The sequence below is a fragment of the Pararge aegeria genome, chromosome 17 (genome assembly GCF_905163445.1).
Source record: "Pararge aegeria chromosome 17, ilParAegt1.1, whole genome shotgun sequence".
Taxonomy (NCBI): domain Eukaryota; kingdom Metazoa; phylum Arthropoda; class Insecta; order Lepidoptera; family Nymphalidae; genus Pararge; species Pararge aegeria.
This window is the reverse complement of record NC_053196.1, coordinates 5,453,453-5,473,294: the sequence shown is the minus strand read 5'-3', so window position 1 is coordinate 5,473,294 and position 19,842 is coordinate 5,453,453. Positions and strand designations below refer to the sequence as shown.

General features: G+C 33.7%; 1 protein-coding gene across 1 annotated transcript in view; it reads left to right on the top strand.

Moving 5' to 3' along the window:
• Positions 1–19,467, top strand: part of LOC120630815 — a 67,043-nt gene extending 47,576 nt beyond the window's left edge. The window contains exons 4-8 of the mRNA XM_039900106.1: positions 7,834–9,090; positions 10,396–11,580; positions 12,980–13,945; positions 15,343–15,345; positions 16,624–19,467. Coding sequence (XP_039756040.1) covers positions 7,834–9,090; positions 10,396–11,580; positions 12,980–13,945; positions 15,343–15,345; positions 16,624–18,045 — 4,833 coding nt within the window. The 3' untranslated portion in view covers positions 18,046–19,467. The remainder of the gene's footprint in view (positions 1–7,833; positions 9,091–10,395; positions 11,581–12,979; positions 13,946–15,342; positions 15,346–16,623) is intronic.
• The last annotated feature ends 375 nt before the right edge of the window (positions 19,468–19,842 follow it).

Here is a 19,842-nt window from a genome sequence, read left to right as displayed (position 1 = left end):
CAAAGCTTTCATACTCACCCAAACCATAGCTAAGGAAAATCACTGCCACCTCTACTCCAGTCATTTGGCAGGTATACTAAAGGTACTGTACCTACTGTACCTGCGAAGGTCGCCAACGGTGACATTTGACAGCGATTCAGTGGTGTGACAACAGCAAGACGTTTCCTTTTACAATAGTTTTATCCCTCTTCAAGCAACTGCGCAGTAATCATTAGAGTGGAAATATAAATAAATTTATATATAATACATTATTTTTTATAATACAAGTCAATTTTAGCCCTTGTCAGTGAAATAATTATAATTATTATAATAATAATATTATTATTCGGTGATTTTCACTTTCTCGACTTCCTATGTCGGCTGTTATAAATATCCCGTCCCGCAACTCACAGGAAAAAGGATATCTACACCCCCTTCTATGTATCTATATTATGGTGTTCTGTACTTCTTCTCCTCCCTCTGCGTTTCCCTCGTCGTCTATTGTGATGAGTCTGTGTATGATTTGGGTAAGATCTATTTATTCCGCTTGGTGACTGCCGCGCTTTTTGTGTGTAAGTAATGTTTGAGGAGCCTGGTATCCTTGAAGACATTTGAGTATTTGATGGTTGTTGTGTGTTTTGTACGCGCTGGTCTGGTTGAGTATTGTGTACAAATACAGTGTCACCTAGGACTTTGCTGAGAATGATTGATGTATGTATGGCTGCTTGTTTTTGAAGAATGCTGATGTCAATGTTCGAGTCTAACTTATCTATATATTTTGTAATACTCTTAGCAACCTGTTGCACCTACTACGATTGGAATAACAGTCGTTTTAGTCGTTTTACATTTATCATTGTCTACCTACCCACATTCTAAATGGTAATGTGAATAAGTAACGATTTTGTAGCATTAATTGTGAATGTTAATATATTAATCTATTAGAAAGCAAAAATTTGTTAACGGCTGGGTGTACGGAAAAATTCTTTTGAGTTTATGCTTACACCTTTAAATTAAGACCTGTGATGTATATTATGTGTAATGAGTTAATAAAATAAAATAAATAAATAAATAGTATTCCACAAACGACTGACTTCAGTTTTCAATAAATGATACTTACTCAACTTTTCAATATCTTTTGGCCCTATATTGTAATCAGATGGTACTGTTATATCAATTAAAAATGTTTTATTATTCTTTTTGTCGATGTATATTATATCAGGTCTGTTATGCGTCACAGTGACATCTGTTTGTATGGGCACTTCCCATAAAATTTATATAATAATAATAATTATAATTATAATTATAATTATTATAATAATAATATATAATAATAATAATTCGGGGGATATAATTTTCGTCTCGTAGTCTTAATTTTCGTTGCGCTTATGCTAGTCGTAGTGATGTTGCAGAAGTTGTTGGATTGACACTATGCAAAACACTGTCTCGCGTTGCAAATACGACAAACTGCCCAAAGTAGCGAAAAAGAAAAGCGCCGACGATACGGCTACTTAAGCATGATGATGCAAATAGTCGCGAGGACGAACCCTTAGTTTACACACGACTACAGTGTGCTGGGCTCGATTTTTTTCTATTCTAACGCGTAAAAGTTAACTATGATTTGTATGGCGTCCAAGGAGCGCCATCTAGGGACCAGAGATAGCGCTCTTTTGACGCCATACAAATCATTCGTCACCTTTTCGGAACTTTAACCGAGCCAATACGGTCTTTATGAGATAGAAGGCTAAGCTTTAGCAGGATCGCTATATTATCAACCGAGAACGTAGCTAGTTAGACGTGGAAAGACCTTTACTTGACCACAATAGCTGTAAGTACGTGTCTATAACACGATGTGCTTTGTACTTGTACAATACATGCCCATCCTGTTAATTATGTCATTTGCGTCTGGCAATTAGTTTAGACTGTGATGATTTAAGACTACGCTAGCTAGATGTTGTTAGGGCTACTGCAAACTGTTGTTGCACAAAGCTTAACTTTATTGATAGTTCAACTTATAAGTACTTTTAAACTAAATGACTTTTGAATTTTGAGTAGCAAGATAAAGTAGTAGTAGGTGGTAGTAGTAAAAGTGGGTTATGTGGGTGAACGAGGATTGTTGATTGATTGATTGGAAAAATTACAATATTAAAAAACATTGACAAAAAAACAAAACCTACTACAGAAATACACTCAGTGATAGCCCAGTAGTTAGAGTAAAAGCTTCTCTTACGAAGAGGAGGGACACCGAGGTCGATTACCTTTAGCTTTTCGATGTTTTGTGCGTTTTAGGCAATTAAATATCACTTCCTTTATCGGTTAAACATTGTGAGGAAACCTGCATGTGTTGTTCACATCACGTTCTCAAAGGCATGTGAAGTCTACCAATCCGTATTTGGCCAACGTAAGCAATCTTAACGCTTTTCAAATCTGCGCCCTGTAGTAGATCTGTGACGTGGTGACACATACAACAAAACATACCTACGCGAATACCTGTAGGATGGTACCTTATATAGGAGTATTTTTTCTTCCACAAATAACGTAAATAGCTCTTTCCAATATGATAAAGTTTAAAGTAAGTAGGTACTCCAAAAGAGAAAAATAGGTGGGTAGCATATAGTATAGGTAGTCTACGTACGGATTGGTATTATGAAAGGCTTGAAAAAACTTTTAAGCCGTCTAAGTTTAACGGCTTCGCGATTCAGACGAATGCGATCATGGTTCTAGTTTAAAGTTTAAAGAAAGTTCTGTTGGAGTTCTACAAAAGTTTACAAGGTTTCCCTTTTTATTTTACGTGATTTCTTGCGCTTGCTACAGACTAGTATGCAGTGGCGTGCACTTCATATATGCACAAAAGCACTGCCTACCCTAAAATTTATATATACAATCCTCCCCTAAACGACTATAGGGGAGGAGTTTTTGCAGTTTTATGCAATTTTCCAGCTGTATGCATACCCTGGTAAAAAACCCACTGCACGCCACTGCTAAATATGCATGTAGTGTATATTTCAATTTTTATTAAATTTTGGCAAAGCTATTGACTCGATGGTCTAGCCCTTTGGATGATCAACGGATCACGAGATCCTTACTGTATTTAAAACTATATCAATTTTATAAAAAAAAAATACTACCAACTGCCTGGCCTATTTCTGTTGCAAAGCAGCATTGCTTTGTTCCTGTCTGTTTTTGCTGGTGTAATTGCAGGCACATGACCTACGCCTCAGGTTGGCGGACACTGGGCAAAAAATAGATAGATAGATAGATAGATTAATTCTTTATTGCACACAATTCAGGAATAAATATAATATAAATTGAAAACATAAATACAAGAAGAATAAAAATCTGTCGTCTCGTTCTGTGCATGACCTGTCATGCATGAAGTATTGCTGAAATTCTAAATTTAGAAACGCACGTAACTCCGAAAAGCTTGAGACGCGTGATCGGACTCGATCCCCGCGATAAGGAGCCGAAGCCGTAAGCACTAGGCTATCACCGCACGCCCTGTGTTGGGCCGGTAATAGGTAATGGGTTGACGATGACGTTTAACAATAAACAAAAGAATGTAGAATACGCTCGACACAACATGGTGCTCTAAAATTCTGAATTAATTAAGCGCCTGAGCTCAAAGCGGGTAGGTAGGTAAGTCAATCAACAAACGGGTTGGCTATTTTCATGGCAGCAAAATTTTCTATCGCTGACAGCACACCGCTCGAGTTAAAACTAGCGAGCGAACTCTACTGCGTCGACTGAGATTACCAAAAGGGATTTTTTTAACTCTTTTAAAACTCTTATCTTAAAGGTTGTCTGGATGAGATCGCTTCAAGCGATAAGGCCGCCTTTGTGCATATGTATATTATCGTTTTTTTTTGTTAACCTGGTTTTATATTTGTATGTGCAATAAAGACATTTTCTTCTTCTTCTTATCGTTATTTATAACTACTCTACATACAAACTAAAGAGTACTTACTATAAGTGCGTTAGTGTATCTCTTTGTTTTTTGTTTGTTATCTGTGTCTTTATAGTTTAGAAAACTATGTAAAATATCGCGAGATCACCCCTTTGCTGACGGAGCGAGTTTATGTCTATGAAAAAGACGGTTAGCTTATATTATATATGTATTCTTAATGTTATAAAGAGGATATGTGACATTTTGTTTGTACGCACTAACTATGGCAAAACCGCGGAGAACAGCTAACAATCAATAAGACAGAAAATAATTGCTTTACCCGTAATAGGCATCGTTTAATTTTCGTATCCAAAGCCGAGCTAATTTTAAGGAGGATAGGAAAATGAAACGTTACAAAGCTGGGTCGAAGCTAATAGGCTAGGTAAATGAAGGGCTGTTCAGTGTTATGCGTTCACAAGGAACTTTACTCGTGATTCTCTGCCGCTCTCTTTACTCTTGAGTCTGCCTTTTGATTTAGTCGTCTCAAGGAAGAATGAATTGGATTTAAACCGAATATTACGGGTTGCGATAGAATGTCAAATAAGTATACAACGTGTAAATGAAAATTTAATAAATAATTTTCTTTAAAAGCTTTATTAGGTACATTGAGGTACATTATGTACTGTCTCTGTGTTTATCTGTGAAACCGGAAACCGAATAGTTTTTGAGTAGTTAGATAGTTTTTACTGAAAGAATTCAGATACAGCCCTAACATCACATGCAAACTTAAAATCATGTGACCCTGCCACTTTATTAGGAACGCGTCGCATAGCGTAGGTACTATGCGCGTGTCGGTCTTTTATCTTCAATAGGGTTGTCATAAATAAACACTTACAATGTTTTGAATTCGTTTGAATGGAAAAATTAAATTCGTTTGTTTGTTTGCTTCTTTTATTTAATATTTTTACAGGGTGATTTCTTATGAAATATACATCCATCCATCTGTCAGCATTATTTCGTAATTTGGTTACACTTATAAAAGTGGAAAACTTAAAATCGGACATAATTCTACTTACTTAGGTTCTTTTAAGCAAACGAAAATAGGTACGTCCCTGCTATACCAAAACTTTATACATGAGAGAATATTAATAAGTTATGGACAGACAGTCCAGATTTTTGAATGTATATACAGATTACTCTTTACATCCAGTGTGCGAGCGTTATGTACTCGGGAAAATCAATACATGGTGCGTCATACAGTTACATAGTGGGAAAATGACACCGTGAACATATTGCGAGTTCTTTGTTATATGGTTATAATATATGTAGGTACAAACATATATCGGTTGTTCACGTAATCCGAGGGATTATATGAACGTTTTTTTGGTGGATATAATAAAGCGTATTATTTATTTTAAATACAAGCCCTGCCTGTAACAAATGAACTGTATCGGTGATAGCCTAGCGATTAATACCTCAGCTTACCCGGGGACCAAGTTCGATCTCGGGACAAAGGAGACTTTATGGCGTTATGAGCGTTTTCTATTTAAGCGATGAAATAACAACTGTTTTAACGGTAAGTTAGAGTATTGTTGTATAAATAAGTGATATCTACATATAGTTTGGTGTGGAGTATAAGGATTGAAGAAATTATAAATTAAACTACTTATTTTTTATTTTTATTTAACTCTTTATTTGTACACCACAATGAAGTTAGGAAAAAAAAAAAACAATAGAAATACAAAGACAGAAGTAGAATACAAAAGGCGGCCTTATCACTTAGTAGCGATCTCTGCCAGGCAACCTTTGGATTAGGACAAGATGAGAGAGACCGGACATGTGGTGTAAAATTATTATAAACGTAAATTCAAATAGCTAAATACAAATACACAAACAAAATTGCACAAATAAGAAAAATATAATAAATAAATATAAAATAATAAACTAATATATACTCAATCATACATAAATACTTATGAACATATAGATAATAAAAATAAACATAATCAAGGTATAATAAACGTCGTCATTATTGTGCAAGATAATATGCTTTCACAGCGTTTTTAAATGTTTCAAGCGATTTTGCCTCACGTTTATTTAGTGGGAGCGCATTCCACAATTCAATAGCTTGCACTGTAAACGAGAGTTTATAGAACTTCGTCTTGAGAAAAGGCATGTGAATTGTCAACATACGACATGATCTTAAATCAGCAGGCAATCCTACAAAATCAAATTTTTCGTTCAAGTACGAAGGTGTTTTAGGATTAAATAACACTTAGTACAGAAGTGAAAGGACATGTATATCTCGGATGCATGCACAGATTCTTCTGCTTTTCGCGGAGTACTTATACAAAACTAAGCTTAAATTTCATAATGTTCAATTCCAATCACGAGGTAAAGGGTTCATTTATAGGGTTGGACAAAGATTTTTTGAGTGCCAACCTGAAATTAGGATGTCTCTGAGAGCACGTTAAGCCGTTGTTAGTAATCCTTGAAATCTAACAACCTGCATTAGGATTTATGCTGTAAAACCTTATTCCCACTATTCTCTAAGAAAGAAATCATGTGGCCAGCTATGGAACGTATATAGGCTGATAATAATGTTTGCATAAACTATATTTAATATTATACATGCGATACTTACTGTGTGAATGAAACTGACAATCAAACAAACTCACTTTCAAAAGGAGGTTTTTAATTCAACTCATGTTTCGTGATCATTAAGAGAAGATAATGAGAAGAATACTCTGTTTTGTCTGGTGAGCGCTTCTAGCCGTGATTAGTTCCCAATAGTAGTAGTAAGTAGCCGTGGCTACTACCGACAAAGACGTGTCGCGATATAAAAGAAAAAAATAAATAAATTGTGTCTACTAACAGACAGGCTAGCAACGGCCAGTGCGGTTTTTTAAATGGTGCCAGCAACGTCACGCATTTGTGACCTTCAACTTTACCTTCTTATCTCGTTAGCAATGTTGGAGGGAAAATTTGCAAACTACTATTATCTATTCTGTACCACTATATGTAGGTACTAAGAGAAGACTTCTATGCAAATATTTCCGAATACAAGTAAGTTTCGTTACCAAGATATAAGCACGTTATACCTACTAAAAATGAAATGGAACACCTAGAATTTATATTAACCTACTTATATTAACCTATTGTATTCACTGTGGTAACAAATGAACCTAACAATGAGAAGAGATTGCACCACTTAATATTATGTTAAATGTTGTTTTTGTGCTTTGCCGCTTACTGTCTTATGTGCTAATTTAATCATAAAATAAAACAATCTTAGACTAACTGCTGTATATTACTTTTTAACTTTATTTTTAGGTTTAAAATAACTATTTTACACAAACCGAAACCAAGAATACGTAAGCCAAATGAAATTATTCGAGTATTTTTATAAGAATAGTATTATAGAAAATAATTTTGTACAATGAAATAATATTTCAATGTACAAAAGCATTACTTATGTGATGCAAACCTTGGTTACTGTTTGAAAAAGCACGCATACCTATTAACATTTTTTTTGTTATGTTCTAAAAAGGCATAAGCTTTTTTAAGCGGTTGTTTGATTAAGCTGAAGGAAATTGTTCTAACCAAGGTACTTCCACGATACCTGGCTAGTGGTTCACATATTACACGATATGAAAAGAGTGGTTCAAATAACCTCACAAATTTTATGGCGCATTTGTTTCCCCTTTTTTATTTCCGGTAGAATCGCTAGTCAATTATAATATTTATTCCACAAATTCAACTTTTGTCAAGAACAAGATTTATCAAACTTTTATTTCGAACTCATCAGGAACCTGTTAGCAAGGTACGTTTTATTTATTCAAGAAAGATAGAGACCCCATATTACAAGTTCCGGATTGAATCAAACAACCTTTCAAACAAATCACGTTCATGCCCTATAATATGCCTTAAGACTAACACCAAGTACTAACACAATTTTTATATTATCTTTTCAGTCCCTCGGAAACAATGAAATCGAAAAAAGTAATAACGAACTGTCGCCACTTCTACAGAATTTGGAGACGACAATTCTGGCTAGTAATGTCATTATTAATTCTAAGCAAGGAAAACGAATCATACAGAAGTCTGTTGTGAAAGATATTTATGGAGTTAAAGTCGGTATTGTTGGTTATCTCACTCCAGCATCAAATTCAGACAACATTGAGTATATCGATGAAGTATTAGCTGTTAATGAAGAGGTAGCAAAACTTAAGGCTGATGGTGTTAAAATTGTGATTGCTCTGGGTCATGCTGACCTAACAAAGGCTATCGAAATAGCAACTGAAGTCGATGGCATTGATTTAGTTATTAATGGTCATAACAACGTTTTCTTTACCAATGGATCATCCGCTGAAGAAACTACAATAGAAGAAACCGTTGTAGTCCAAAAGTCTTCAAAACGCGTACCTGTAGTGCAATCATACGCATATAACAAACACCTTGGAAAAATACGCGCTATATTTAATGCCAACGGAGATATAGCTGATTATGAGGTAGATTCGATACTGCTTGATGAGACGGTTAATCAGAACGCTGAAATATCCGGCATTATTCAAAGGTACAAAAGAGATGTGTCTGCATCGGCATCAATTGGTAGTACTGTTGTTTATCTAGATGGTAGTTCCTGTAAAATTGAGGAATGCAACTTCGGTAACTTAGTTGCAGATTCCATAGTTTACTATTATGCAACCAGACATCAAAGTGAAAGATGGACTGATGCCCCTGTGGCAATTATAACTGGAGGCAGTTTAACTGGTAATATAAGACCATTAGTTCGTCCCATCACAGTTAGTAAACAAGATTTATTTAATACGATAGTAGAGTCATCAAATTTAGTAGTAATTACAATGAGCGGTGTTGTGCTGAAACAAGTCCTCGAACATAGTGTTGATGAATATAGCCTTAATAATCCCAAAGACAGTTTCCTTCAATTCTCCGGCATAAGAGTGGTGTATGACTTAGAGCAAGGACGTGGATCAAGATTATTAAGTGCTGTCGTACGCTGCTGGGATTGTTCCATTCCTGAATTTTTCGCCATTAATGATACAACTAATTACAAAATAATAATGCCGTCTACACTGGCAAGTGGTGGCAACGGATTTTCAATGCTGGCTGACTTGCCTAGTGTAGAACTTAATTACGATGCAATAACATGTACTGAAGAATATATTCAAAAGAGAAGTCCTGTGTACCCGGAAGTGGCGGACCGAGTTGTACTGCTCAACACAGACGCCGCACCTGACTCAGCTTCTGCATTGAGTTCTTCTATAATAGTTTTTGTGGTGGCATTATTAAGATTTTGCATAGCTTAATTATGTAAATGATTGTTTAAGAATTAAATAATTGATTAATTAATTAAGTGTTGTTAGATCTTATTCAGGTTATATAAATTCCTACATAGTTTTGTGTAATAAGTGCATCGAAATATAGAAAATTAATTCTTAGTCAAAATCACAATGAAAGTCGTTCATCAAATCCAACTCATTGTAAGTACCATATATAATACACACGATATGTTTAATATAATAATATGACTAACTCATTAACAATCTATTATTATCTTAATAACTAGTCAGACCTCATATGTAGTTGCTTTACATTCTCATTGGTAGTTGCATTTCATTTTATTTTAATATATTTTGTGGTTGTGGTATCTAATTCTATCCGATTATAAGTTCAAATCAAAATTTTTATTCCTAAGACTAAGGAAAGACTTACACGTATAATTGTTAATTAAGCACTGTTTGTTTTCATTTCAATAATGTTCTGTGTGTTTCAATATTGTACCTTTAAAAAAGTTATTTCATGCATGTAAGTGTGTTAAGGTCGGTACTACTTTTTTAAATCATGTTTCAAATTGACCAAATTTCCAAATTTCAAATTGATTGATTAGTGTAATCCTTTTTCCTCTCGTTTATCCTTATAAAACAATTACTTCATTTAATTGCAAGTTGTCACCTTCAAGGATTTCGAGGGCAATAACTGATCAAGTTTGTTAAAGTAGTGTTTCGTAGTCCTACCAAATAATTTCCCAATGAATTATTAGGTAATAATTTACCAAAAACTTTTCTAACACCATATTCAGGAATTATTAGAACATCAGTTTTTTTTTTCGAACAATATTTCTGTCTCTCCTGTCTAAGATAAAGTCGGAAAAGCTTAGCAAGTTTTCAGCTTTAGTTGCTATATTGGATTCGACATACAAAAAAGACCAACCAATACGTATTCTTTTTTACATTATGAGAATCTAAAAAAAGTGTCTCACAAAAGTACAGCAAGCTATAAACAAGGTTGGTTGGGTTGACATCTGGTTTAGCTATATTATGAAACTCTAATTTTCTGATCTTTGTACTAAAACTTTAATGATATTAAGATTAAAAAATCTTCTTTTATCAAACTATACGCTTAACGAATATCTTATCTTATTAATGTTTATTTAAATATTAGTATTTGCATGGTTGGATGGATATTGTCTTGTTTTAAATTAAGAAATATTTTATATTGTTTTATTGTTTCAGTCTTTGGGGAATCATGAATTCGACAATGGCGTATCCGGACTAACTCCTTTTATAAGAAATCTATCATGTCCTACGCTCGCTGCCAACCTTATTCTTACATCGGAACCTACCATGGAAGCCGAAAAAAACTTGATGAAATCAGTTGTATTTAATATAAACGGCACTAAAATTGGCATTATCGGATACCTGACGCCTGAAACTAAAACCTTAGCAATTGGAAATAATGTTGATTATATAGATGAAATAGTTGCAATCATAGAAGAACTAAATAAACTTAAAAATGAAGGCGTTCAAATATTTGTTGCATTAGGACATTCTGGATTTCAAAAAGACTTAGAGATAGCGGAAAAAGTGGAAGGCATTGATCTTGTGATCGGTGGCCATACGAATACTTTTTTGTGGAACGGCAACACAATCGATACCGAAATACCTCAAGGTCCATATCCTACGTTAGTTAAACAAAATTCTGGAAGGCAAGTTCCGGTAGTACAGGCTTATGCCTATACTAAATATTTGGGAAAACTACACCTTTTATTTAACTCTCGTGGAGAAATTGTGCGATTTGATGGAAACCCAATTCTTTTAGACAATTCTATACCGCAAGATCCTACAGTACTGTCCATAGTCAATAGATATCGTGAAAATATAGCTAAAATATCAGAAGTAGTAGTTGGTACGGCGTCATCAGTTTTAGATGGCCTGTCATGTCGCCTACAAGAATGTAATTTAGGTAATTTAATAGCTGACGCAATGGTTGACAAATATGCTTTCGAATATATAGGCGATGGTTGGACAGACGCTCCTGTAGCAGTTATACAGGGCGGAGGTATCCGTGCGTCAATAAGTCATGTCGATCAACGATTTAATATCACTAAGGGTGAGCTTTACACTGTCATGCCTTTTGCAGGCTATCTAGTAAAAATAACTATAAATGGAACAAAAATTCTAAAAATGCTAGAACATTCCGTCGCTGATTACAATATCATACGCGCACCAGGTCAATTTTTACAAGTTTCAGGTTTAAAAGTAGAGTATGATTTCAAAAAGCCACCTGGAGCAAGGGTTGTTAAAGTTCTAGTCCGGTGTGGAAAGTGTAAAATACCTACTTATGAGCCTCTGAATAAAACCGTGGAGTATAATATACTGACAAGTGGATTCCTAGCAAATGGAGGGGATGGATTCTCTGTATTTAAGGAATTGCCTTTCATTCCTTTAAAGTATAACGAATTCCAATGCACTCTTGACTATATGAATACAACCAACCTTGTTCATCCCTCTGTTGAAGGCAGAATAATCATTCACAATGCTAAAGCTATAAATGTAGCCACCGTTACAAAAAGCTCGTTTGTCATAACATTTTTAGCTCTAACTTGGCAAGGATTATCTTAAGTTAAATTTAAATTGATGGTTGCAATCATTTAATTTGTAAATTTTAAACTGTCTTTCAGTATTATTTTGTACTTTATACCTATTGTTTTACTTGTAATTATATCTACTCATTAAATTGGTAGGTTATTTATAATATACCTACATACATTATTACTAGTCTTATGGAAGTTGTATTGTTTTCATAGAATGATTATAAATATGCTTTGCATCTCACTACAATTCACATCACTACTATTCTTGAAAAATTGTTTGCGTCTTATAAATTTACAGGAAATTCTAAGCTTATCACTGTAACCTAACACACATCACACAGCCTCAATGTATGTTGAAAGTTGTAAATTATATAAATATGATAATCATTCTGTGTATTGCATTATTTTGCGCATAACAACGCTTTTGTAGCCTTTTATTGAGATGTTGAAAACTTCCAACATAATATGTATGAAATTTTTAACATTATCATTAGCCTATTCCAATTCCCACTGCTGAAAATTATTATATGGTGTTTAATATATTATTCACTGAAAATTCAATTTTCTTAATATTTGGATGATTGTAATATAAAATGAAAAACGAATACCTTATAATGATTAATGATCATACTCATTGCCTACATTGTCCATCGCAGCGCCTGCACATAATCATACTAAGTTGGTATTTTTAAATGGTAGGTGTGTTGACGACGAAAATCTGATAGGTACTTAAGACATAACCTATCAGCGAGGCAAAAAAAAATACCAACGTTAGCAACATTTTATATTTTGCAATGTTTGTTGATTGTTCTATGATCAACTCGAAACAATTTAAAGTTTAGCTGGAGGCATTGGCTTTAGAGACAAACATAACACTACATAATTTAGTAATGTCTAAACTAATCTAAATTGTTAGATCCAAAATACGGTTATCCTTTACTTTGAAAAGCTCTTTTAAACTTGCCAATTTAGTTTAGTTTATTATTTTATGCCGTTATGCTATAAAGCAAAACTGTTATCTAATTTTGAATCTTATTCGCATACATTTATTTTGGTATTTGCATATATTATGTTAAAAGTTTTATTTTTCCCGAAAAACCATTTGCATGCATGATTGTTAAAGCTTTCATTTGTATCAATGTGTCACAGTACTAAAGCATTTATCAATCTGTGACTAACCTTTACTATTAATAATTCAATTGTCCTTTACTTCTTTGTTACAGTCACTTGGGAATCACGAATTTGACAACGGCGTTAGCGGATTATCTCCATTTATCGAAAATTTAACTTGTCCTGTTTTAGCTGTAAATCTTATTTTAACTAAAGTACCTGAATTAGAAAATGAAGCAAATCTAAGAAAATCTGTCGTCTTTAATATTTCTGGCACGCCCATTGGTGTAATAGGATATCTAACGCCTGAAACCAAAATGTTAGCTGTTAAAAATAATGTTGAATACATAGATGAAATCATCGCACTTAGAGAAGAAGTCCAAAAACTGAAAAGTGAAGGAGTTCATATAATTGTAGGTCTCGGACACTCCGGCTTTTTGAAAGATTTAGAGATAGCTAGAGCTGTAGAAGGCTTGAGTCTTGTGATCGGTGGGCATTCCAACACCTTCCTCTGGAATGGCACCAGTCCAGATAGTGAAATATCTCAAGGACCTTATCCTACTTACGTAACTCAGGCATCTGGGAAACAAGTGCCTGTAGTGCAAGCGTATGCCTATACTAAGTACCTTGGTAAACTCCACATAGTATTTAATAAGAAGGGAGAGTTGCTGAGTGCTGATGGTATTCCTATTTTATTAGACAAGACAATTCCTCAAGATCCTGAAGTTCTAGACATTGTGAAGAGGTATCGAGAGCAAATTCTTAACTATACAGAAGAAGTTATTGGTACAACTTCAGTTGTTTTAGATGGTCTCAGTTGTCAACACAAAGAATGCAATATGGGTAATTTAATAACAGACGCCATAGTTTATCAGTATGTTAGTGAATTCAAAGGTAAGAATCAATGGACGGATGCACCTATAGCAATTATTCAGGGCGGTGGTATAAGATCATCAATAACACTCTCCGGAATGCCAACTACGGTAACAAAAGGTGATTTAGTAGGCGTTTTGCCCTTTAAGGGATTTCTTGTGATTGTAACTATGAGTGGTAAGATTCTGATTCAAATGTTGGAACATGCAATAGAGAATTTGAGTGACCTAGATTACCCAGGAGAATTTCTCCAAGTTTCGGGCTTGAAAGTTACATACGATAATAGAAAAAAAGCTGGTTCTAAAGTCGTGAGCGCCGAAGCAAGGTGTTGGAATTGTTCTATACCAGAATTCAGTAAAGTAGTCCCAGATGTAAAATATAATGTTATCCTGCCGTATTTCATATACAGTGGAGGCGACGGATACTCGATGTTAAGTAATCTACCACACCGAGCATTAAACTATAGTGAATTATTTTGTACAATAAATTATATTAAACAGCACAGTCCGGTTTTTCCAGCAATCGAAGGAAGGGTTGTCGTTCTCAGCCAGAACGCTAATCGAGGATTCACCAATACCTTGTCACAATTTTTATACATATTTTTAGTGTGCTTATTTTGTATAAACTTCGTCACTAAAACGTATTAGTGAACTATTAGTAATTATAATTCGTTAACTACAACTCACGTTCCTATAAGTATAATAATGTACAATATTATGCTAAATTATTTATTAGTTTATTATTAAGTAATAGTAAGCGGAAAAAGTTGTCAATTTCGTAATAAATTTTTTCTTTGATACTTGTTTTATTCTTTAATCCTGTAAAAATACAAATAAACACGAATTGGTTAAGATTTTTTTTACTAAATAAGACCTACCGTAGCCCTTACCCTACATTGGAATAGATAGTTAAATCACTTCTTTGAGTGCTTTGATAATACTCTCTCAAATTCATGTCTCTTGAATTTTCAGTGTGATTTATTCCATTGTGATATCCGTTTGTCAACCGTAATAAATAATAGTTTAAAAAAACACGCTTTTTATAGAAAACCGCACTAAAAAAAAGAAAATAAATTTTAACAAATTTAAATTAAGAATAGTGTTAAAAATTTCAATAAATATAAATTAATAATGGTGTGAATAAAAACAAATTATTTTATTGTAAAAAAAAAGCGTAGGGTGCATGGTGTCAATAGTTATAAATATTTTATTGACAGATGTTAGTAGAGCGACTATCATTTTGATCTCTTTTTAAAATAAAATATTTTTTATTTATATACACTATTATTAATTTATATTTTACTATTATAAATTTATTTTCTATTTTTGAGTTCGGTTTTCTATAAAAAGCGTGTTTTTTTAGTTTTGTTAAACTATTATTTATTTTCTTTTTAGTTTGTTTTATTTATAATAGCTTGTTTTTTTTTAAACTGTTATTTGATCTTATCTACTATCAATTCCGTGATAACTCTAAGTAACTGTAATAATTTTCCAAATTATTAATGTGTACGGTAAGAGCCCCATTACGCGCTCAGGAATCTATATTAAGACTTAACGACCATAAAGTCCCTACGCGTGTGCTGCAAAGCTGAGCGCCCGATCAGAGTGTCTCTCGAAATGCAAGTTCTAATTATTATTTAAAACAGCCCATTAAAAAGTAACAGCTAACGCCCTCTACCATCTAGTAGCTTAATGTTTTCTGTGGAGTTTTGGTATTTTACCTTAGATTTCGCTGTTAGGTACGCGAACGCCATCTGTTGGTAACGCCATCGGTTTTTTACATTTGGGTCTAGATGGCGCTGTAGCAATTGTAATTAATAATTCGAAACAACAAAAAAAAATATTTTTTATATTGAAAATTGGAATAATCTTCTTAAATTAGTGTATTGTGATCGATCCTCGATATGTCTACAAAGTTTGAACGAAATCTGACTTTAAAAGTGGGTCAAAATAGCGTCCAAAGTTGTTACCTTCCTACAAACCCATTAAATATTTATTTGTTTGTTACTATAATAAATCGTGCAGATTTACTAAATTTCGAGCAGTCACGTTTATTACTACTTACATTCCTTTTAAAATTCTCATATTTGGGTACCTATATGAGTAATCAATCAGGTCAACGATCTAAATACGCAGATTAACCAAATTTCGATCATTTGCTCAATACTAAGTAAAGCAATAACATGAGTTTCATAATAACATACAAAAGTAATATATTAAATCAATGATGACCTAAATAAAATACAAACAAAATAGCACGTCTTTAGTAACGTAAAAGCTTGAAAGTTCCTAAAAGCTATTAGTTCACTAGCATAATTGCCGCCTGACGGTGACAACGTAGTAGGGAGTTCATATGTTAGAAATAATGAAAATATAGACAACTAGCAGTACTCCGCGACTTTGGATATTCCTTCGGATAGTTAACCTAATTATAAACGAAAAATTGTCTTGGACAAAACTTTGTAAATTGTTACTATTGTTACTTATTTCGAAGATAAGCTTGAAAAAAAAAAGATTCTCAAACCGGATTGGTTGTTTCCGAGATAAGAGCGCTATAACAAACAAACTTTCATCCTCTGTTTAACACTTTATAGAATTTGTTAAATTAAATTTAACACGCCGATAGAATTTGTAGAAATCCTGAAACATATTATTACCAATATACAAATAACAATCTCATTTATACAACTTGAAAAGTGACGGTCAAAATTACAAGTTCTAACTCACAAGTCACTCACACTCAGTCTAGACAAGTGTATTAAAAGTATATAGACATTTGAAAATTAATAATGATGATAAATCCCAAAAAACCCTTTTTTTCATAATACGGCTAATGTATTAAAAGTAACCTAAGTAACCTAATTAAAGTTAACCTTTTCTTGCAGTCACTTGGAAACCACGAATTCGATGAAGAAGTAAAAGGTTTAATACCTTTCATCAGAAACCTTACATCCCCTATTGTGACGGCTAATCTCAAAGTAAACAATGTACCTGAGCTTATGAATATACCAAATTTATACAACTCTATAGTAATAATTAAAAATGGAGTTAAAATAGGAATCATTGGATATTTGACACCAGAGACAAAATTTCTTGCAGCAAAAAATAATGTAGAATACGAAGACGAAATCTTAGCGCTTAATAGAGAAGTAAAAAAACTAAAAGACAATGGTATTCAAATTTTGATAGCTCTCGGACATTCAGGCTATTTGAAGGATTTGGAAATAGCTGAAAAAGTTGACGATCTAGATTTAGTAATAGGCGGACACTCAAACACTTTCCTTGTCAACAAGAACAGCACAGAAGAAATTCCAGAATACCCTCAGGGGCCGTATCCAACTTTGGTGCAACAAAAGTCGGGAAGAAATGTTCTCGTAGTACAAGCTTATGCATACACAAAATATCTTGGAAAATTGCATCTAATTTTTAACGGCAGGGGGGAAATCGTCAAATATGACGGATACCCGATATTATTAAACAAAGATATACCGCAAGACCCAGACGTATTAGAAATCGTTAAGAGGTATCAGAAGGATGTAGACCGGATAAACAACGAAGTTGTAGGTACTTCGCTTGTATTTCTTGACGGAGATTCATGCCGACTTAGAGAATGTAATATGGGCAACTTTATCAATGACGCTATCATAAATTACACAAACAAGTATTTTAATAATATTCCACTGTACTACATAGCGATTACTCAGGGAGGCAGAATTAGGACATCAATAAACCATCCAGAAAAACCCTTTAATATCACAAGAGGTGATTTGATAACAATTGTGCCATATTCCGATACACTGTGTGTATTAACAATGAATGGAATAATATTTAGACAAGCCTTGGAACATTCAGTGCAAGCTTGGCGACCAGTAGATACTCCCGGCCAATTTTTACAATATTCAGGCGTGGAAGTGGTATATGATTTAGCCCAAAACGCAGGGTCTCGTATAGTCAGAGCAACAGCAGTGTGCTCTAAATGTTCAGAACCAAGCGATCTTCAAGATGATTACGAGTACCAAGTGATCACGTCCATATTCATAGCAAATGGAGGAGATGGGTATACTATGTTCGAAAAACTTGCAAGAGACGTATTGCCATTTAACGAAGCTGAATGTATTTTAAATTATTTATTTGAATATAGTCCTATACATCCAGTGTTATCTGACAGAATTATTATACTGAATGAAAATAAAGTTGCAACCATTCCAAGTGCGCGTATAAATTCCGACCCATCAAACTCTGTAACAATTGAGTTCAATACTAAAATGTATTTATTGGTAGGTATATATTGTATATTGTTCGTTTAAATATTGTATTCATTAATTAAGAAATAAACAAACTAGCTTTCTATTCAGACAATCAGGGTAAGTTCGCTTCCTGTTAGGTACAGTACCTAATAAAGTTTGCATACTTTCCATCCGTTCGTTTTTGGCGCAGGTGTAGCGTCAACCATGTATCGAGAACTAGAAATCAAAACTTAAAATACCGATGCTAGATGTATCATCAGCCCGATTCGATCATCGATATCCGTATCGCGTATAGATCGTTCGATGTGGGTGGTACGCAGTCAAGATACGCGGTATTGATACTCCATTCTATTTCGCCATACGATACGTGATAGGGGCTTAGTGCTAATTTTGGGATTTTCTGCCTACGTTTACTTATGCGATCGCGTAAAAGTTAACTACAATTTATAAGGTATCGAAGAGCGACAATACTGTTTTCCAGTAATGTAACTAGATGGCGCTCCTTCGATACGATATAAATGGTACCTAGTTAACCATTACCAAATCGAATACCTAACTTATCCGATTTATATTGCAAAAAATGTCACAATTGGCACTCCGGACTTATCGCGTATCGTATGACGTATAAGAGCGGCGTATCAAGACTGCGTATCACTTGGCACTCTGTTCCATGTCGAGTCGGTATTTGTCCGATCATAAAAGAAAAGCTGACAATTAACTAGGCAATTTACGCAATCACAAGATGATACAAAACTTATATGGTACCTACGACGACTAATATCGTTATACGGATAGTGATTGAATCGGACCAATTATCCTTGCATAATATGAGGACGCTCCTTTACTAATTGCACGTCCCTGACAGGTTGTAAACTGATCTCTATTATTTTGTTTATTCAGTAATTATTATTGATGGAAGGTTGACACCCTTTGGAGCTTTAGAGTAACACTACAGCTTTACACTAAAGCGCCAAAATGTCGCCTCGCTTTACAAAGCGAGTTTCCAAGGAACATCAATTAGGAGTACCCAAATACCTCGACTAACTACCTAAAATTTTCTCGCACCTTAATCTTGTCTATCGCGTTATAATAAGAGTACCTAGGTACCTAACTAATTATATAGTTGCACGCATGTTAGCCCAACAGGTGTTTCAGACACTCTCATGTTACATTTAGCTATACTTTTCCACAGGGTGCATTCTAAAAATAAGAATATTTAGACCAGAATTTAATCAACTAGATAGATTTAATTTAGCTTAGACTTCAAAGCACATACCAATATATATTATAGTAAGTTTCAAGGGTAGGTACAGAGTAAACAGGATTACGGGTGATCTAGGGTGTTTTGCATTTTCCATTTTCCATGAACAAATTTTAATATAAAGTCGTTTGTACTATTATTTGTGTGTAAGTATGTATACTAATGATGTTATATATTTTTAATACTTATTAAAATTATTACGTATTCTACATTCCTTTAATATTAAGACAAATTTTATATTATCTAAATAATAAAAAATGGTTGTTTGTTAAATAAAAAAAAACTTTCAATGATTAAACATTTATTTATTAAATTAATAAACACTCATAACAAAGAATACCTACCTATAATATGTTTGATTATAAAGAATTATTATAAACTCAATAACAAAGAATAATTTGTTTGATTATAAACGTCAGTAATAAAACCTTATTAAAATAAAAAACCTATTAACCTTTAAAAACTATTGGTTTTTATTAGGTACCTATATATTTGATAACACTATGAAAAGTTAACAGGCCATAGACAAATCTTACTAAATTTACCGTTTCAAAGGTATCCTTTTCACAATGGATAGATAACGGGGACGATGAGAC